The sequence below is a fragment of the Simochromis diagramma genome, unplaced genomic scaffold (genome assembly GCF_900408965.1).
Source record: "Simochromis diagramma unplaced genomic scaffold, fSimDia1.1 OVJJ01000596.1, whole genome shotgun sequence".
Classification (NCBI taxonomy): domain Eukaryota; kingdom Metazoa; phylum Chordata; class Actinopteri; order Cichliformes; family Cichlidae; genus Simochromis; species Simochromis diagramma.
The window spans coordinates 6,756,925-6,778,836 of record NW_024387245.1 but is presented as its reverse complement, the minus strand read 5'-3'; the positions used below and the strand labels follow the sequence as shown (position 1 = coordinate 6,778,836).

Below are 21,912 nucleotides of genomic sequence, written 5' to 3'. Positions count from 1 at the left end.
GCTTTTAACTATTGTTTTAAAAAAAAATGCAAAAATTGACAGGATTAAAAATGTAGAAAAGTACAGTCAGATTTCAATAAATAACGCAATACTACATAAAGAGTGTGACAGCAATAGCTCCATCTCTTAGCATGACAAACACAACCACGTGATCCTAAACACACTGCCACTGAAGTAAAAGCATGCCTGGACATAAAAATGCCCACTAACAGTCATGGATTGGCCTCCCCAGAGCCTGTATCTCAACATTACTGAAGCAGTGTGGGATAATCCTGAGAGAGAAGAGAAGAAAAGGCAGTGAACATTTGAAGAAGAGCTTTGAATGTCCTTCAAGAAGCCTGGAGAACTGTTCCTGTAGACTACTTAAAGAAATTAGAAGCAATTTTGACTAAAAGAGTTCAGGCTTGTTGAATAAATGCGATCGTACTGTTGGCTTTCAAACTCATTAGAATTGTACGCTTTATTTCCATGTTTGTTTGCACACGTTTAAATAGATTGTTGCACTTATTAAATGTAAAGGAATGAGGGGTGTCTGAAGATTTTTGTACAGTATTGTAAAAACACTGTTTAATGAATAAAAATGTCTCAAGAAGTGCAGTGAAGAACAAAGTCTTTAACAAAAACCAACAGCAGATCGGTCGCAGAATCAAATGCTATCTATTTACTTTTTGCAACAAAAAGTCGTTAATATGGGCAGAAGGAGAAAAAAAAACAAAAACAATCCTCCTCCAATATTCAGAAATATTTTATAAATCATCATCACGCACATTTTACTTACAGGAATGTTGGTTCAGAGCATAAAACCTTTAACCCTTGTCTGAAAAAGTGTTGGGTGCAGGTTGCACTTGACTAGGGTGTGTCTACTGTGTGTGCATGAGGCTTTCTTGTATACCTGTCAGCTGACGTGACACTTTCATACTCAAGGGGAAATGAAACCTAGATTACACAGGATCTTATTGTGTTTGAAATATGAATAGACTATTTTTTTTAAATAACTAAAAGTAAAATGTGACACAGTCATGTAGAAGAAAGAACCTTGCATGACACCAACACATTAAAAGGCTGTCTGTCAGCACAATGAGCCCCTACATTAATACAGGAATTCAACAATACAGCTGTAGATGTTTATCACTAACGTACTGCAAAAGCATCACCATTTAAGTCTGTTCTAATTTTAAAAACAGAATCAAGTACTCCAAAATAAAATGTTCACTATTACTTAAACCTAAAACTCTATGTGCATTTATGACACACGTTTTCCTCTTTGGTATGACCTTCCTTTTACAGGAAATCATAAAAGAGGAAGTGAGGAGAAGTACAAAGTAACCCTGAGGTTTGACACAAAGAACAGTCCACAGTGTGTGCAGTAATTCCTCCTGCAGATATGTGTGCTAGTACTGGATAACACTGTAGCCTGCATCCTCCACTGTTGAGTAGTGCGAATCATCTGCAATAAAAGCAAACGTTGAAAAACATTTAACGTTTAAGTGTAAAAAGCAGAAGCATGGATCAAAGGAAATACACAAATATTCAGTTTCAAACATTCACAAATACATAAAATGCAAATAGAACATGTTTGGAAGATACCAGTATGATTTCCTGGTTATTATGACCTACAGTTTTCTGTGTGGAAGCTACACAACAACACAAGGTCAAAGTTCTAATTTCAGTTCTGACTGAGCATGCTCTACTCAAAGTAAAATGTGACTGGAATGCAGGCTTGGCCCTACATTTACGCCACACTAAAGCAGATGTCTTAACTGGCTGGTTTGGCACTTTGATGTAAAAGCTGTGGCCTGTGAAGCTGTTGTGCTGCCCGATGAACACTGCAGCAGGTAAACTGTGCCCACAATGTGACCACATTTAGGTATTCCAAAACAAAAACCCTAAAGATTCACTATGCAGGCCTCAATTTTTAGGAATGTAGATGTTGTCGAGACAACCGACTGTGTGCTTAATAAAACAAGACCTTTCATTGGGCTTTTAACTATTTAAAAATATATATATTTTGCTTGTAAAAATGACTGATGGTGCAATTTTCATTATTTCCCCAGGAACTCAGTACAACTGGCAACAGTTTGGAAAACTGTTTAACAATTTCTGAATGCCTGTTTGGACTCCAATTTCTGTGACCGTATGCTCTGAATTTAAGTTTGGCTGTGATCACACAAAAAGAACAACATTCGATAATTTTATATTAAATATTTGTTGACTGGAGCTTGGAGTACTTTCAGTAACTGAAACAAATCAATGTACATAGGCTCACATGATGAGTGAACCTGGGACCTTTGGGGTCTCTGGACAGTAGATAATTTTGAGGGTTGGTAGTCTACTTTGATAGTGCACTGTATTTAAATACAAATAAAGCAAACATACCATTACTGTTCTGTGTTGGCAGAGGTAATGGTCCCCTCCTGCAAAGTGAATATGAGCAAAAAAAGCAAAGAATCAGAGGTGTCCCAACAATGCTCTGCACATGTAGAAAAACAGGTTTCAGCGTGAGAGAGATAATTATTTGATCCCCTGCTGAAATTGTAAGTTTGCTCACTTCCAAAGAAATGAAAAGTTTCTCATTTTTATGGAGAGATGCAGAATAGCAACCAAAAAGCCAAAAAAAAACCCACTGTGTGTCAATGTGGCATACAGATTACAACCAAGCAACCAACTAATCAGTCAACTACAGATAATCCTGATCTCAACTACTTATGAGAATCAGTTTTATTCCATTCCAATCTCCCCACCACCATGACCAAGACCAAAGATCTGCCAAAGGACATCAGGGACAAGACTGTAGACCTGCACAAGGCTGGAATGGGCTACAAGACCAACAGCAAGCAGCTTAGTGAGTCGCCCTCGCTCTGAAACTCCATCCAAGATCTTGCCTCATGGGGTGAGGGTGATGACGAGCAAGGTGGTGGATCGGCCCAAAACTACATGGGAGAAGCTTGTTAACGATCTGAAGGCAATCACCAAGAAAACCACTAGTTACACACTACGCTGTAATGATTGAGATCTTACAGTGCAAAGTCTCCCTGTTGGAGAAGACGCATGTAGAGGCCTGTCCCAGTGAACATCTAAATGATTCAGAGATGGCTTGGGGAGAAATGACCCAGAGAACACCATCCCCACAGTCAAGCACTGATGTAGAAACATGCTTTGAGGCTGTTTTCCTGCTTAGGGTACACAATGACTTCACCTCATTGAGGAGCCAATGAATGCGACCATGTACTGAAAAACCTTGGACAAGAACCTCCTTCCCTCAGCCAGAACACTGAAGGCTGTGGATGGATTCCAGCGTGACAGTGACCCTAAACTTAAGGCCATAAAGAGGTAACCACCTCAATCCTACAGAAAATCTTTGGAGGAAGCTGAAGCTTTGAGCTGCTTTAGATTTAGATTTAGAGAGTGATGACCAACTACAAGAAACGTCTCCACTAAGTCATGTTTGCCTGTTGATAATGTGTCTCTCTCCATTAAAGTTACTACCACACATTTTAAGTGAGCAAACAAATTCAGCAGAGGATCACATAATTATTTCCCATGCTGTTAGGAGGCAGGCGGCACCCTTTGCTGGAATCCTTCTCTTTCATACCTGTTGACTGGTGGAGGCATTCGAAAGGGTGGTGCTCCAGTTGGAGATCTCTGACCACTATAGAAGTTCTCATACACAACTGGAACTGTTAGAGAGGAAGATGGAAATTGGTGACATTTTGGTAACTCATGAGACTGTGCTGTTAGATAAGAAGCTCTTTAAATACAATGCTGTCGTTGAGTCCTACCTGGTGGTTTATCACCAGTCTGTCTGAGGTTTACAAAGTGTTCAATATCTTCCTGGATGTCACACTGCTCTAGTGACTTCCTCACTTCCTCATAGAGCTATGCGAACATGCAAAAAAAGACAGTAAAACAAGGTCAGAGTCCAAGCAACTCACAACAAAGATATAAATATATGAAGTTGCCCAAGAACCTTAAACCGCAAATAACTGTGTTTTTTACACATACAGAGAGCAGAACATGGTATAAATGCAAAACAGACTGTATAAATATAATGTGTCAAATGTCTGTGCTTATGCAGATACTAAGATTAGCGTATCCGTATAAGCAGATAACGGATTATGTCATGTCTTTTACAACAAGGAAGAAATAAGTACATATTGAGTCATTTTAATGGTTAAATGTAAGTAGTCCAGCTGTGATACTAAAGTGCAGCCTAAATTTGGGGTATTTTGGAGTATAAATACTGCTTAAGTGCTGGCGGCTTGTTCAGGGTGTTCCGTCTCTCGCCCTATAATAGCTGGAATACGCTCCAGTGATCCTGAATTGGATAAGTCCAAGAGAATGGACTGACGGATGGATGGATGGATAGATAGGTCATTTAGTGTTGCATAATTTCTTGTAAATTTTGCGGAAATTCAATCAATATTTTTCCATACATTGGAAGATGTATATTGTATTATACATCAGTGGATTAATCTTGCCAAACTTCCAGGTATTTTACAGGAAAGGAGTCACTGCTTTCCTGTACAATCCTTTTGAAAGAAAAGGAGTGTCCAGAACAAAACAAAATCCCCCCTTTCTTGGGTCATATTATAATGTGTGACCAAGTAGTACAGCTGAAAACAGTTGTTGGCTTCGAGGTTAATAAAACCAGTGGGCTAAAGCCAAGACAGCGAAGTCACAAGCTGTAGAATCAAAACAATGAGACGCTAAAGTGGCCTTATGACCAACCTCCCTGATATTTCCCACCATTCGACCCGCTCTTTATATAAAAATACTGATTATAGTGATCGTGGCAACTGGAAACTTTACCTCGTCACTGGTCACACATTGCTGGGATAACTGGTTGAGGTGAGTCCAGACTGTGTTTCTCAGAAAGTTGATCCGCTCCACTGACTGCTTCTCAAACATCTAAGGGGCCAACAAAAACAAAATCACTCGGCCCATTTCCATAATGTGTGCTTTTGTTAGAACTTGAAGGTTGTTGTCTCACCTCACAGGCTTTGATATGCTCCTTTATCCAGTCATCTCTAATCTTTCCCAGTGTAGTGACATTCTGCTGGTATAACCTGTCTGTAAATGGTAGAGAGTATAAAAAGTATAAATGAGCAAACTCAGTGCATTAACTGAGAATATTTAAGCCACGTTCGGCTATGCTTCCAGTTATGTGAGGCTATACACTGGCACTATAGTGTAATGCTAAACTTAATCTCTGCATGCCAGCATGGTCACTATGAAGATGTTGCGTTATTGAAGTTAAGCACACAGGGGCAATGGAGTGACGTGACCAAGATGCCAGCATCATCACAGTGTGTGTGAATGGGTTACCGAAAGGCTAAGTCATTCCGTCCTGCTGTTGTTTGCTTTCTTACCTGCTTCTTCTGCGTTCTGTTTTGCCTGCTGTGCTTTTGCGTAGAGCTGAAACATGACAAAAAAGGAGGAATGAGATATTAAAAATGAGAAAAGCCCTCTACTGAAGGTCATACAGACATTATTCCTGTTTTTTTTGTACCAATGAGCTGATATAATAAACAGAAGTCTGAGGGTCAGAACCAGTAAGGGTATCTTTTTCTCACTAAACACTAATGTTTCATTTGCAACCATGTGTTCATCAGTCTGCATCTTCCTTGTTAAGTACTGAGGCTTTCTGAAGTACAGTTATATGTTTTGCTGACACCTTAAAAATGGGCATTAACAACAACACCTCTAAAACGGAAATAAGCACTCCGGTGGTAAATGGTTGGGACTTACACGGCTCTTTTCTACCCTGAAGGCTCAAGGCGTTTATTTACCACAAGCCACAACTACCCCCTCCCACTCACACATAGATTGCTCTCTGTTTCACACACAGACTTTTACTCCAATTGATGTCTCAGCGACTCAAAAAATAATGAAGCCTCTTGAAATTGTGACCAGTGATTTAAATAAGTGAAAGTCATAGCAGCAAATACAAGTACATATATATGTGTAAGAGTTCAAAGAGATTTCAAGGTTCAAAGTCCAAAACTGGGGCCAATAAATGATATAATGCCTTTAGCATTTATCCCTTCATTCATTTATATCACATTAGATACTGATCAGTGCAGGTGACTGCTGTTGTCACAGTACCTTTTCCATGTGCTTGGTGTTGTTGGTGTTGGTGTTTCGGTTCACGTTCTGATCCGCTTCTTCTTTGTCTCGACACTTCTGGTCATAAGTCTTCTTTGACTTGAGACAAAACCAAAGTAGGTACTTTAATAGTGTATTTTGACACTTTGATGAAAAAAAAGAAATTCCCCAAATATATAAATAAAGTCAGTCTATAGAGACCATGTCTTTTGGTGCCACCATCTGATTTCTATTGTCACAGAGATGACAAGCACTTCTACTTTTGGAAAAGATTTTAATGGTTTTAAATGTTGCCCTGGTCCTCACTTCCCAGACTGGTAAACACAACTTCCCCCACCAAAGAGGAAGAACAGCAAAAGGATAAGAGCGGCATTTTCACAACACAATTGAAACTCATCTTACGTGACTCACCAATGGGAGATCTGCTTGGGGCCACATTGTTTAAATACTTCTGGTTTTCATTTTACTAAACACGGGACAGAACACGAGCTTAGGACTACAGCTTTTGAACCTTAAAATTTGAATAAAGAAGTGTTTTTGACTTTGGTTTTGCAGACCAATCACCGCAGCTACTTCATGTGACTGAATCCACAAACTAATTATATCAAACTATTGTTTTTGTTATCACAACTAAAAGAAGCAAAAATGTTCTTGCAGAAAAGTCATCAGTCCTGGTTGGTCTTTGAAGATTTTTATTTTTACTTACATCCATTGTCTTCTTGTACTGTGAGGACCTCTGTTTGTGGAGAGCATCCATTTGTTGTTCTACCTAAAATGACAAAGTTCAGCGTCATCATTAATATATTACCTGAATGCATTCAACATCTCAGTGAATTGCAATGTGAATAAAAACCTTTTTCCTAGCTTCTTTCTGCTTTTCTTTGAAGTCTTCCAGTTTCTTGGCCTCCTCCCTCATGTTTTGGGCAAGTTGTAAATGTGACAGACTCACTTGTTCAGTCTCTGCAGGGCGAAAGCATACTTCAGATTGCAGTCATCATAGATTTTATAGTCAAGGATTAGGGTAATTAAGGAATCAGGCATGATTAAGGTAAGAAAAAAGTGCTTACGTAATTTCAACATGTCCAGGGATCTCTTTAATGTGCTGAAAAAGCAGAAGAAGACATTATTCTGCACATTGAATTTTTGGTGTTGGAGCTTGCAAATACAAATCATGCATCCTGGACTATGATCAATGGTTTATCAAATATGGCATTCCTCAAGGATCCATTTTAGGACCTCTTCTTTTCTCATTATGCATGTCACCCTGTGGCTCTAGCTTTGATAAAAACAATATTCACTTTTACATAGATGATACTAGCTACCTGACACACTTGACAGCCCAATGAAGAACCTCGGCGGTACTTAGAAACACTCATCCACAGCTCTATCATGTCTTGTGTAGAAAACACTGCAACTCTGAGTTTCTCAAGTTAACATGAAGATAAAACATCAGTCCTGTTTTAATTCAGTTGACAGTACAATTGAATTGATTCTGAAATACAGGATTTATTTAAATATTCTTTATTCATTTTTAAAGCCCTCCGTGGATCAGCTTCACAATATATCACAGATGTCTTTATACCTCTAGGTCTTTGAGGTCCTCCTAAAGACAACCTGCTCTTTTCTATTATTACTTTTGTTTTAAACATGCCATGCAAATAAAATAAACTTGATGTGGCTAATCTAAATGTATGCGTGTCTGTCCAATGCACCCACATAGTCTATTGGTGCATCTTGCAAGCAGAGATGTAACATTTAGCATACCATCTTCTTGTCCAATTATAGTTACGTTTGACTCCAAAAAAGAAGAAGAAGAACTAAATGAGCTACGCACAAGGATTTAAAATATCACAATCTATGGTGCAAACAAGCAAGCAAACCTGAGAAAATAAAATGTTCACATTTTAAAAGAGGAAGGAAAAGTCTTGTAGAGGTTTTCTAAAAGAATTACTAAGTTAAATGAATTACTTTTAAATACATAATACATGTAATTTGATACCAGTCGTAGTTTGTGATATGACTGGTCTTAAAATAGTCTTATGAATTGTGTATTCTGTCTAAAAAGTTATAATTTGTTATTTTTCACTTGCCAAATAAGAATAACATTTTTCTCTATAGAGTTCTTCCTTTTCACCCCCTAAAGTGAAACTGGCTGGCAGGCCTCTGAATCAGCGACATCTTTACTATTTTAATTATAGAAATGTGAGTCAGACAGTTCTGTCTGACTCTTAAAAAAACAACACCAATTCATTTGTCTAGAATAAATCAACTGAAATGCTGTAAATAACTATCAGAACAATGAAAGTACAACCTGACAGCACATCGATTCTGTCTCGTTCTAACTGATCTCAAGGTTGTTGTAAAAACATGGATGAAAAATGCCTTTAATGCAGTTCAAGTAAGTCCTTTGATAGGACATCTTTAAAAGATGAGTCTATCAATAATGCACTATGAATTCAAGAAGTAAATTATGTAGCTAAGTCGTTCCTTCCTATAATGAGTGCGAGCACTCATTAAACAGGAACTAGGCTTGCTAATAAAAGATCGTGGTAGTGGTGTCATATAAAATCTGACTACATCAACATTAAGAACCAAACTGTCAATTTTACAGAAGTTCAAACTTAATTTCGAAATTCAACTTGTGAAACAGACTGAGAACAACAACAAGAACCTTTGGTGACTAGACTCATTGTTTTCTTTGACCTTACTTTCTGCACTACACTTGAGTCCAGACTACAAGGTACTGTGTCAGTACTGCAGAAACCTACTCATGCATTAGAAGGGGTGAGGCTTCCTGTAAATACAGCACATAATAACAGCATATCAACACAGAGGTCGCTTACTTCATCTCACTGTGTCCACACACCTTCTTGGACAAACTAAGGAGTTCTTTGGCATACTTCTCTTCAACTGATGCCCTGAAAGAAACAACCAATTGAGAGTGAGGGCAGCGTAAAAGCATACATGCAAAGATTCGGCCAACAAACAGAGCAGTCTGCCGGCCAACAGACTGTATATGAATTTACATGCAAAACCCATACTAGACATCTCTGAAAGGTAATGCTTAATCACAAATTTACATTTATACATCCCTTAGGCTTCACTATCAGTATTTTTCAGAAGTTATAAATTTCCATATTAAATTATTAACTGATACAAAAAAGACAGGACAACATTTACATGTGTGGTGTTATAATTGGAGTCTGTTCTTTCCCTGAAGAGTTTTGACAGGCACATTTAAGCAATGTTGGAGAAGTAAATGGAAAATAATTAATCAATTCTAATATGCATTATACAATGATAAATATTAAAAAACATACATATAAATATACAACTCAATACAGTTTTACTATACAAATGCATGACAATGCTATAGTGCTGACCGCTTACAATTTGTTTAATTTGCTAAGCAATGCTAATAGGAGACTTAAAGTAAAATGCAACGCTAACACATCTCAAATATAATTACACAACAACAGATCAAGATATAGTTAAGGAGGGCGGGCTGTCGTAGCTGCTCTTTGGTGTCCTGAAGAATTTGTTTTTGCATAACTGAAAGCTGAAAGAATTCGATTGTTGCCGCCGTTTCCCACAAAACACCTCACCCTGACCGTGTTTCCTTACTCTACTTTTATTTTGGTAAATCTTCCCACAAATATTTTTTAAACCACTGCGGTTTAAAAATGGTGAGTCCCAAATTAGGAAACGTCCAGTTGTGTTGTGGCATAATATCCTCCTTTTTTCATAGCATTAACCTCACTAGGTCACGTTTCTGACTACACACTGGACTTTTATATGTGTGGGGTGTTTTTGTTTTTTTTTGCTGTGTGCATGTGTGTGTGGGAGAGCACGGACAGATTAATTATTATAAGAGGAATTAATGATTAGATGTGAAAGGTTATACGTCTCTATTATAAAACCTGATGCGTCACATCATTCCAGTGCGCAGAATTAACCTTGGAGTATTTTTAGAAAGCAGAATTGTACTACTTTTCTGGCATTTAATCATATAACTGCAGTAGTGCCCTTTGCACAAATTACAAGACGGTAGGACGTGTTTGTGTTTCCTCTTTGTCAAGACAACAATGCAAGTCACAATAATCCTCACTAATTGAAAAACTCATGCCATAACCTCTCTAAAGTTCCTCAAAAGCTTTTATACTGACTATATAATTCATAATCAAAATATGTATTCATCTGATTTTGTTTTAGATTATAGCAACAAAAATGTACTTTTTTAGGCAACTTTATTCGTTGTATTCCAGTACTGTCCTTAATCTCAAAATGCTGTCCTCCTCCACTACACTTGTCGTTCTCAGAGTTTATTTTCTTTTCACTCTCTTTATCATAATTGCATGCCTGCAGCCAAAACGTGCACTACATCTATCTATCTTGCAGTCAGTTGTACATCGCTGGCAACAACTGGCCTGTAAATGTAAAGCTTGAACACAGTTTTGCAGACTTCGGTTAGAGCCAAACATCCCATCAGTTGTGCATTATTACATATAAGGATGACGACATTACCTGGCTTTCATAAAATCCTCCACCTCCTTGCATGTCCTCTTGCCATCATTGAGATACTGAATGATGGCATCATACCCGACAGTGGAGGTCAGGTCCGAGTTCTGTCAGCAAGATGCACAGACAGTATTACAGCAGACAGTTTTACAGCAAAACACATATCCTAAAAGAAACAGAGAGCTGTACCTCTGCTACCTCTTCTCCCACGCCCAGGTCTTAACTGTACGACAGCCAGACTGGCTAAACTTGTTTAAACATCCCTACAGACATAAACGAGCACTGTAGCTTCAGAATAATTGACTCTGAGTTTAATTAATGTTTGGGACTAGGCATCTCTGTAATTTAGTTAAGGTGAGGGCAACAGCTTGTAATCAACTTGCCAGACTTTTTATTGGTTTAAAATACACCATATGAGGCCGTATTTAGACAATGCAAAAAATCCTGTAGTGAAATTTAACTACACATATTTGCTTATGTTGCGTAGAAGCAAAGTTATTGGTACTCTCAGTATTTCCACTCTAATCTGCTGGATTATGAAATTTACTCTTTACTCCACTAAAGGAAATGACATTTACACTATTTACACTGCAGAGAGAGAAACGTGATCTGATAAAATATCGGTCTGGTTACACATGAATGCTTATCAAAAACTCCCCAGCAGTTCATATCAACTGTTTTTAATAGCTTAGTTTTGATGCTCCTGTTTCCATACTATTTAACAAACGTTAGATCCCTCAGCAGGATTCCCGTTTCTAATAATTAATACAATACAAAAATACAATTTTTTTTAAATTAAACCATCTGAAGCTGAATCAAAAAATAAAATGTTTCTAATTCCAATCACGACTTCATAGAAAGGCAAACAAACAAAAAGGACAAGAAAAAAACTCACCCAGAAGAAATCCTTAAAATGAAGGTTCTTCATCATGTAAATGGAGCAGGCAACAGACAGGTGCTTTATCGCAAACACACACTGACCATGTAAGAGAAAGAGCCGACTGTCAGGCGAGAGCTACACGAAGCCCGTCAAAGTGGCGCACGCGCACTCACGTGACAACTGGAGCGCCAAAAACCTCTTGCGCTTAGCTTGGTTTTGCCGCCATCTGATGGCTGATGGGCGTACTTACAGTGTTTACAGATGGTATACACTGGTCCGATGATAGATAATAATAATAATAATAATAATAATAATAATAATAATAATAATAATGAGAAGAAGAACAACAACAAGAAAATACAACATGATTTAGTTGATTTGAGGGGGTTTATCCCTAACAACAAATAAAACAAAAGTAGTACACTGTAAGACAACATGAAATCCTAATTTGTAACGTAATCGGTAAATAGAGCTGTTAAATAAACACAATGTAGACAAACAGGAAAACCTTGCAGTACTGTAATACCAGCAGTAGCACAGTAATGGATTAACTGTCCATGAACCTTTCGCTGCTAAAGATCAAAAATAGCCCATGTTAATGAACAACCTCTTCAGCTTCATGGACAATTCATCATTGTCCCAAGGTGCAGGACTGAACCATCCCTTTAGATCCTTTCTCTCGGTGGCTATTACACTGTGTAACTCCTAAATAACCAGAAACCAGATAGGATTCATATTTATGATTTGATTTTATTTCATTGGTTTTATCTGTGTCGTGGTTTTTGTAGCTGGGCTTTATTCTGTTCTTGTGTCTTGTGCACATTAAAGGCACAAGAGTTCTTATCATTCTACGTGTGCATGTGGAGTATAGGACGGGCCATCAGGCAAAAAGGACAAATATCCTAACTAATTATTTATCTATACTATAAAGACACATCTCCTGGATGCACTGGTACGCATCTTCAGTGATGTATCCTAGGGTCATCAGGCGTTTCGGGTCTCACAACATCATACACCCTCGCCCAGGCGACCCAGCCGGGGGTGATCAGGCCCCGACTTGCGTACCAGTAGCTACCCACGGATCAGCCCTCTTAATCCACAGCCACCTTGTGGCTTTCTCTGCCGCTTCACTCACAGCCTGGATGGCCCTCTTCTTGGTTGCCCCAGCCACGCCCAGCCGGCCTAGGACTTTGCAGAGTGATCGTCCTGCAAAGCCCCTACAACCCACTTCTATGGGCTCATAGAAAGTCTTCCAGCCCCTTCCCCTGCACTCTTGCACTAGTTCCTGGTACTTTCCTCGTTTCCTTTCATTAGCCTCCTCAATCCGCTCTTCCCAGGGCACTGTGAGTTCCAGCATGATCAGCTGTTTTGAGGCCTCAGAAATAATTATCAAGTCTGGCCGGAGTGATGTTTTTACAATGTTCTGAGGGAACTTTAGTTGTTTACCCAGGTCAGCCTGTAGCTGCCAATCAGAGGCTGTGTTGAGAAGGCCAGTTGTCAAATGTGGGCGCACCTGGGGTTTCTCTCCAGCCTTAATAAAAGAGATTGCCTTCCTCGGAGCATGATGATGCTTGCTGGTGCTGATTGCTAAGGCAATCTTTTCAGCAACTACTCTGAGCACCTGGTCGTGCCGCCAACGATACCGACCATCGGCCAGGGCCCTTGGGCAGCTGCTAACAAGGTGTTCTAGGGTCCCTCTTCCAGAGCACAGGGGACAGGCAGGTGTCTCGCTCTTTCCCCACAGATGGAGGTTTGCTGGGCTTGGCAGAGTGTCGTATACTGCCTGCACTAGGAATCGGATCCGGTGGAAGTCTGCCTGCATGATGTTTGCCCAGGTGACCTTGCGCTGCAAGGTGCTCTCCCACCTTGTCCATGCTCCCTGCCGCTTAAGGCCTACAGCTCTACTTACTCGCTCCTCCTCCACACCTGCTCGGACCTCATACTGGAGTAGCTGGTGTCTCTCCTTTCCCTGTGCCCTGCTGACCTGGGCCTTTGGGACGTACCCCAAGCCTGCTCCCCCTGTTGCTAAGACCCCCATCAGTGTTTTCTGCCTTAGGCGTGACTCCGCCACCTCAACTGCCTTCTCAGCCTTCCACTTTCTTCCTGTCCTTACCTCAATGCCTGCTGATGCCACCTTGCAGTCTTTAGAATCTCTGTACTGTAGGGCTTCTCGTGTGCGAGCCACCTTGAACTCTTCTGTGAGACCACTGAAGGGTAACTGCACGCTGTTGCTTGTCCCATACAAGGCAGCGCTGGTGAGACTGCGGGGAAGTCCCAGCCACTTACGAAGAAAGCCACTGATCTTTCTTTCAAGGGATTCCACAGTAGTTATTGGAACTGTATAGACAAGCAAGGGCCACAGGATTCGGGGCAGGATGGAATGCTGGTAGATCCAGGCTTTAAATCTTCCAGGCAAGCCGGACTTATCCACCTTAATAAGCCACGCTCCCAGCTCCTCATTTGCCTTCTGAATAGCAGTAGAGTCTTTCAGGCTGGAGTCAAAGAGTTTCCCCAAGCTCTTAACTGGTTGTTCCGTTATGGATGGAATAATGGTTCCTGAAATTGAGAACCAGAACTTGTCCGTCACCTTGCCCTTCTTCAGTACCATTGATCTTGACTTGGAAGGTTTAAAACTCATCCTTGCCCATGAGATGAGTCTCTCAAGACCTTGCAAGATCCACCTACACCCGGGAACTGATGATGTTGTAATGGTGAGGTCATCCATATAGGCTCTGATAGGGGGCTGACGAACACCTGACCTTGTTAACGGCCCTCTGCACTCCACCTCCGCAGCCTTTACCACCATGTTCATTGCCAGGGCAAACAGCGTAACTGAGATGGTACAGCCTGTTATTATACCTTTCCGGAGTCGGTGCCAGTCTGAAGTAACTGCCCTAGAAGTGACCCTAAGCCTGAAACTGGCATAATAGTCCAGGATTAGGTCCTTGATCTTACTGGGAACATGGTTCAGGTGTAAAGCATGCTCAACCAGTTTGTGTGGGATCGACCCATATGCATTAGTCAGGTCCAGCCACAATACAGCTAGGTCGCCTCTGTTCTCATGGGCTTCTCTTATAAGGTGTGTAACTACACCAGTGTGCTCTAGGCAACCAGGAACTCCTGGGATCCCCCCCTTCTGAACTGATGGATCAATGTAATTATTTCTAAGGAGAAACTCGGTCAATCTCCGGGAGACAACGCTAAAAAACACCTTCCCCTCCACGCTCAATAGCGAGATGCTCCGAAACTGGTTTATGTTTTTCGAATCCTCCTCTTTGGGAATCCAGACTCCCTCTGCGCACCTCCACTGATCAGCAACTCTCCCTCTCCGCCATATCACCTTTAAGATCTTCCACAGGTGGCGGAGCAGCTCTGGGCAGCGCTTATTATTATCTGCCCATCACAAGGTGGCGTATTCACTTTGTTTTGTACAACTAACAGTCAACAACCAGAGGAACTTCAGTTATTAATTAATTTTATTTAATAAGTTAATTAGTTAGCTGAGTTGGCTTTAGTTTTACTTTTCAAAGGTTGTAAGGGTGCACTGATCATACGTAATTATATTAACTGTAGTGACACACAACTCTCGTTTATCATTTTCTTTTTAAACTACGTTGTACTTCAGGTCACAGACAGCAGAGGGCAACATTTCGCTTTTACACAGATGCAGTTACTTTTTAAAAAAAATAAATGAACTTTACTGAACAAACAATGAATATACAACATACAAATAGATTAATTATACAAAAGAACAGAACATGAACACACAAAACCAGGGGTAAAAAAATTTTTTATATGAATACACGCAAAAATTCACATATATGTATCACAGCTGCAGTTACTGTTTACTTTGCACCAAGTCAGAACAGGTGGGTGAGCCTCTCCTCTTTCTATCTGAATACCTCTGAATATGTGACGATAGTAACTGAAGCAGACTTTACTAAAGTGTTTACACGAGTCTCAGTAAACAAGCTATGATGTCCTATTCTCATAAATTTTAAAACATGCCACTTCAGATTTTCCCCATCACATCCCAGTCAGTATAGTTTGGGTGTTTATGTCACTCATTCATACAAGCACTAATGTGACACATGCATGTCTATAATGTTGATCTAGAACAGGAATTAACCATAAATTAGACAGACAAAAAAGGAGGGGGTGTATCTTCACTCAAGTTTCTATATGATTCCAATATAAATGGATGTTTCGGATGTTCTGATTTACCAGCAAAGGAATTTCCAGTGTGGGCGCTTATGGAACTGCATTCCAGTAGAACCAGTGACACAAAGATTTTTGATTTGTGCCTTGTAACACATTAAAAATCAGGCATGGGCTGCTGTGGGTTAAGGTCCTACATAGATTAAACTTACCTCAGGGTAAGTTTAAACCCAGCTAACCTTAAATGCACTGAGAATCCATTTACATGTTTTTGCTGTCTCACAAACAGACCATACAAATAAAATCCATTTTAATAATAATCTAATAAATCAAAATTTTATTCTTAATTTAAAATAATTTTCATTTTAACCACATGAATACGACAGTTGTTCAAGGTTCAAGGTTCAAGGTTCAAGGTTCAAGATTCTTTATTTGTCACATGCATAGTTATACAAGTATAACACACAGTGAAATGTAGCCTGACACGCTCCTCGACATGTGCACAAATTGTGTGTGTGTGTGTGTGTGTGGGGGGGGGGGGGGTAAGAGGAAGAACATTATATATATATATATATATATATATATATATATATATATATATATATATATATATATATATATATATATATGTAGTATATACATTGGGTGAATGTGCAGTAGTAACAGCAAGCAGGTGAATTCTGTACATTAATATGAATAGACATCTGACTATTTTACAGGATAGACAATATAAACATATTTAAAATTAAAGGAATTTGAAATGTACATTGTTCCTTGGTTTAGAGTGTCTGGAAGAGAGTCCTGTCTCAGTCAGTTATAGATGATGTGAGAGGGCAGGTGTGTGTGTTTAGGGCCCGGATGGCTTGGGGATAGAAGCTCCTCTTGAGTCTCTCTGTCCTTGCCCGGAAGATGCGGAACCTTCTACCAGATTGCAGAAGTTGGAACAGTTTGGACGGGTCCTTCAGTATCTGCGCTGCTCTAGTCCGGCATCTCCTGGTGTAGGTGTCCTGAAGCGGGGGGAGAGCAATCCTGCAGCAGCGTTCTGCTGTACGGATCACTCTCTGGAGAGCTTTTTGGTCCTTCACACAGCTGTTCCCGAACCACGATGTCATGTTCTGTGTGAGGATGCTCTCCACAGCGCCTGTATAGAAAATCCTGAGGATCTTTGGAGAGACCCTGAACTTCCTCAGTTGTCGTAGGTGATACAGGCGCTGCCTAGCCTTGTTGTAATATTATTGCTAATTTATATATATCACAGGGAACAAGAGTGTTTAATATTTGCATATAAATATATGCATACCTTTAGGTAAAGTCACATTTCCTAAGAATTTTTACATTAAATGATCTGAATTTACTTCAACCCAGATGGCATGAACGGCTTATTTAAAGAACAGCTTGACTATTAATGTCACATCTGTGTACTCTTCTTTTGTCAGTATTTACACAAACAAAGGTCAAAGCCTGTCAACTCTTTTTTTTTTTGTTCACACAAGCTACCTGCTCCCATCACAAATAACACAAGCACCGACTTCAAACCTACCCATGAAAGCCCCAAAAAGCCAATGTGTTTTCCAATTTATTAATTTATTTCCACCAAAGCAACGTCATTCACACACACCCCAACCATAAAGCGGAACATTAATGGGGTGATTTCCTCTCAGAGATGTTGCACAACAACAAAAAATTTCATACAAAAGGTCACAAGACTGCACAAGAGAGAAACCACGATAAGCCTGTTGATTTACATTCAAAACATATACCTTAAGGACACGGCAATAAAAGGCCAGTATATTTAACAATGCTGTTATCAGCAGCAGCGACACGCCTGCTGTAACCATGTCACCACTGAGCTCTGTGGACAACTAGCAGCATGTGTGAAATGTGCAGTGGTGCCACTTAGAGTTCCCCCATTTAAGTACGTTTACAGTAATAGTAGTGTAGTACAGTAATAGTAGTGTAGTACAATAATAGTAGTAGTACAGTAATTAAAATATAAAGGCATTTTCCAGCTAACCTTTAAAATTGCTTTATTGCCATACAAGTATTATATATAGAGACATAAAAAATATACATAGAATTATACAACTGTATACAAACTATATTACTATACTAATACATGCCTGTTTCTGCTATAAGCAGTGACATTAAAATGATGCGATGCTTTTAGGTGATTTTAGCCTGTTTTTAGGTAGCATGAGGACATTTTAATATACCATGTATAATTCAGCTTTTAATTCACCATAAATATATCGTACATAATTTTTCACTCTCTATATGTTTTTTTTAAATGCAGAAATGTAATTTAAAATTTGCTCTTAATCTAAATTTGCTCTTAATGACATGACCATTTAAAGGGAGGCCCACCATGTGTTTGGCAGCCACTTGGCTAAACTGCTGACTTATACTTAGCTGAAACTTCATTAGTTGCCTTCAGTGTGGCTTTATTGATTATTTGTGGCATAGAGGCTGGAAGCAGGATTAGAAGATTGGTACACTGTGGTCATCGAGACTCAGGCCAGGCAACAGTTTTCGAATATTCTGCTGTCTAATCATTGCAAGCCACTGGGAGTTGAGGCCGACATTTCCTCTTTTGCTTTAAGCTGAGTGGATATTTTCTGGTTTTCTTACTAAAACTCCAGAGATGGTGGCGTGTGGGGAAATCCAAGTAGATCAACGGTGTCTGAAATTTCTTGGCCAGCCCGTCAGACACCAACAACCACGTCACGTTTAAAGTCACTTTAACTTTCTTCCTTACTCTGATACTCGCTTTGACCTTTCACAGGCAGTCTTGACCTTGTCTGCATGCGTAAATGCAATGAGTCGCTGCCATGTGATTGGTTGGATGAGATATTGATTCGCAGCTGAACAGGTTTAATAAAGAGGCGCTGAATGTATATTAAAAGCAGACCGACTACAGTAAACATTGTGCCATAGGTATTAACAGACCCAACATGCCACATACATTAAACATTTATATTGTGGCACTTTCAATAATCTAAATTTCTTAATCTTAAAGTTTAGACTCAGTTCTTAAAAGTAAATACTTTTTCCTTAAATAAAGAAATAATACTGCAACTCTCTAAGCCGTCGGTGGTCAGGTGATACGACTTTCGTACTTCCCATTTCGCACGAAAGCAGAAGGTATGCCCAAACAAGTTCACGGTGCTTGTACTAAGCACAAATGCAAATAGTGCACTTTTAAGGAAGAAGCGCAATGCACATATCTTTGTCTTCCAGGTCACCAAGTTTTTCATCACCGTCTAGTGTAAACAGGTCACGTGCCTGGTGTGTGTAACGTGATTAGAGTGGTGTTGGCCTTGTTTGTTTTTGCATTAATTCAGTCACGGAAACTTGCGTGACACCGGTTAATGCAAGGTTTTGATGTAAAAGAAACATTTTCTGCAGCTGGTTATTTTAAATATTCTGTGTTTGTGTTTATATAATACGTCCAATGATATCTGTCCTGTACATGGTGAAAAGAACACTGTTTCTAAATATCTAATCTTATCGGCCAGGTAGGACACAAAGTGTGGCTGTGAACTGTTGTCGTACAGTCTGTACTGTTTTCTTTATGGTTGGTTTGTGAGCTTTTTGCAGTTAACAAACTGGTCTGATGAAATGTTGCTTCGTGTGACACGGTGGAACTGGTTCAGATGTTGTTTTGCTTTCTATTTCATTTGGTTATGAGCTCATTCTGAGACTTCTAACTTTTTTTAAAAACATATGTACGTGTCCATTTCTATTCTCCGTGTTATTCTTAAATGTGACTATCGGGAAAAAATAGGGCAGGATATATATCTTTAGCAAAGTGCAAACATACTAAGTTTTAACCATTTTAACCTTTAACACTACTGATTGTAGACGCTCGTAAACAAAGTAGGAGGAAGAAGTTGACTCGTGACCAACGGGGGATTTCTTTCTGAGCATGTGTGTGACGTATAGCATGCTTAAAAGGCGGTCTGTGCTATCAATAGGTCAAACCTGTTCCTGAACATCAAGTCTCAACACTGAAGAAGCAAAACGATCCCGTGAAGCGCTTCTCGTTTTCGGACTATTATCGTTGAGAAAATGGCCAGCAAAGGTGAATATATAAACAGACCTGATTGAGGAAGTTTTAGTTAAGCCCGATAGTTTACTAACAGATTGCGAGTAATCGACTGATATGATCTAACCGATGTCTTCTTCCCTCAGACAGACCCTCAGCAGCTGCTGCCGCTGTTGAACTCTGCGCACGCGAGCTTCGTAAAGCCGGTGATGAACTCTACTGGAAATACAAACTGCTGGAAATACTTATCAAGCACTACAAGACTGTCGCTAATGTCAAGTGAGACATGATGTGAGAGCTCATCAAGAGGAAGCCTGTACTGTAAATCTGACTGGCCGTGAGCCTAACATTAAAGACGGGTCTCATATATAGACTCATAACTGGTGGCAATATGGTAGCCGTAAGTGGGATGTACATATGTTTGTGGACACATCTTGCTGGAGTCGCTGGATTTGGACTGGCAGTGGACTCAAAAAGGAAGACAGGAGCTCTCCAGAGGAAAACTTGTGGGATGCTGTTGATCCACTGATACAGATCGGTGACGAACTGGATCGAACAGGAGCTTCAGAATGGATGATATCTGCTAAAGATGATGATTGTCACATGTATATACACCGTATACTATCTGTGGACATTCATGCATGTTGGCTCTGTTATAGGTTAAGGTGTGACATTTAGACTAACTGACTTGGACCTAAAGGAAATGACACTTGTGAATCTATAAATTCTGTGAATCTACTTAAAATGCATTTAAAAAATGTCAGCATAAGTGGAAGTGTGTCATAAATAGTTCATTAAAAGATATACATTCAGTAAATGTATTACTTGGTCATGTGTAGTATCTGTTTGTATGGTGGCTATGACAGAAAGCAGTTTGTGAATGTAGTTAAGAATACAAACAATGCGCATTTTTTATGATCAGAAAATGGTTAAAGCTGAATTAGAAGGCTTACTGATGGTGGGTCTGTTATTAAATAGTATAAGCGTTGTGTTTTTAGTTACTTGAGACAGCTGGTGTCAGGTTCTGTAAGAGCAGCTGACGTCAAGCAAACTTATGACTAGATTAAAAAGGGTTTCTAACTCCACATTCACATCCACTGTGCCCACAGCAGACATTCTGAATTGTGGTAGCAGGCATGAAAACAACGAGTGTAACACCAACTATCTAATTTCAGTGTTAGGCAGCAATCACGTGTCTCTGGGAACTGGTTCTGATCTAAGATTTAGGGGAAAAAACAAAACAAATTGGACATGATTATCTGCTTGCCAAGTGCTGCAAACCTAACTAATCTGGAAACATTAGGCGTTTAAAATCTTTTGGATTCCAAACATGTAGTCGTGGCTCATAAGGCTTTACAGGTGTTGGAGTACATCAGCAGGCAGCTGTTCCACAATCCAGCCCAGGTTTAGGTCAAAGAGTAATGGATCTTGGCTGTACTTAACTGCAGACATTTTTAAAGAATTCATCCTGCTGGCATTCTTTCCGCCTTCAAATCTGTCTTATAACAATTTATTTACATGTCTAAGAACTAGCTGTATTTATATTTTTAACATTATACAGCTCTGCTTTGCTGCTACCTCATTTTAAACTGAATTCCCACCAACAATGGATTCTGTTCATCTGGACGTAGTGTTTCCAGTGGACCAAGCGTACATTTTTCACCTTCTTACATCGCTGCCATTCCCCAACTCTCTGTGGATGGTACTCATAGCCATTGATCGATGGTCAGTGATCAATGGTGACGACAACTTGCATACTAACGATCATGAAACTGACCTCACAGGCCATTGTTGACTAGTGGTGATAGTTTCGGTCATCATGCAAATGTGCTGTTGGTAAGGCTGGGGAAACCTGCAGTCAGCTGACACTGAGGAAGTCACCTGGATGAGTGAGGAAAACGCTACATCTACCTGAATGCAGAGAACTTTTTGGGGTTTCCTTACCTGGATAATTGAACATCTAGTAAAACTATTAGGAAGACCGGTGTTCTCCAACTTTGAGAATACGTTTGCTGTGAAATACATCGATCTGACAAAGTTCACATACACATTGTCAATATGGTACAAAATGGTGAAATTTCTGTTTAAAGCAGTGGTTCACAAACTTCTTCTGGCCTCAAAGAAAGTTGACTAGCCACTTATTAAAAATTGATATTTATTGTTAAAAATACAAATATAAAATGCATCCAAGTTTCATTGTATTTAA

General features: G+C 39.6%; 2 protein-coding genes across 2 annotated transcripts; both read right to left on the bottom strand.

Moving 5' to 3' along the window:
• Positions 1-638: 638 nt before the first annotated feature.
• On the bottom strand, positions 639-11,641 carry pstpip2 (proline-serine-threonine phosphatase interacting protein 2). Its single transcript, XM_040000805.1, has 14 exons — positions 11,519-11,641; positions 10,630-10,730; positions 8,949-9,023; positions 7,173-7,207; positions 6,959-7,065; positions 6,812-6,874; positions 6,106-6,204; positions 5,370-5,415; positions 4,991-5,070; positions 4,810-4,908; positions 3,780-3,876; positions 3,593-3,677; positions 2,377-2,414; positions 639-1,447 (listed from the first exon to the last, which is right to left on the bottom strand). Exons 1-14 carry the CDS (start codon positions 11,552-11,554, stop codon positions 1,392-1,394), a joined length of 1,017 nt encoding a protein of 338 aa, XP_039856739.1. The 5' UTR covers positions 11,555-11,641; the 3' UTR covers positions 639-1,391.
• Positions 11,642-12,475: 834 nt separating this feature from the next.
• LOC120714070 lies at positions 12,476-17,205 on the bottom strand. Its single transcript, XM_040000103.1, has 2 exons — positions 17,202-17,205; positions 12,476-14,896 (listed from the first exon to the last, which is right to left on the bottom strand). The coding sequence occupies exons 1-2, from the start codon at positions 17,203-17,205 to the stop codon at positions 12,549-12,551; spliced, it is 2,352 nt and encodes a 783-aa protein (XP_039856037.1). The 3' UTR covers positions 12,476-12,548.
• Between the last annotated feature and the right edge of the window lie 4,707 nt (positions 17,206-21,912).

What these genes read in the sequence shown, in the direction of transcription:
- pstpip2 (XM_040000805.1), bottom strand. Translation starts at nt 11,554, where the DNA reads ATGATGAAGAACCTTCATTTTAAGGATTTCTTCTGG. An exon ending in TGTGGACACAGTGAGATGAA is followed by an intron (nt 7,208 to 8,948) that starts GTAAGCGACCTC and finishes CTGCTTTTTCAG; the next exon opens with CACATTAAAGAGATCCCTGG. An exon ending in AGTACAAGAAGACAATGGAT is followed by an intron (nt 6,205 to 6,811) that starts GTAAGTAAAAAT and finishes TTTTGTCTCAAG; the next exon opens with TCAAAGAAGACTTATGACCA.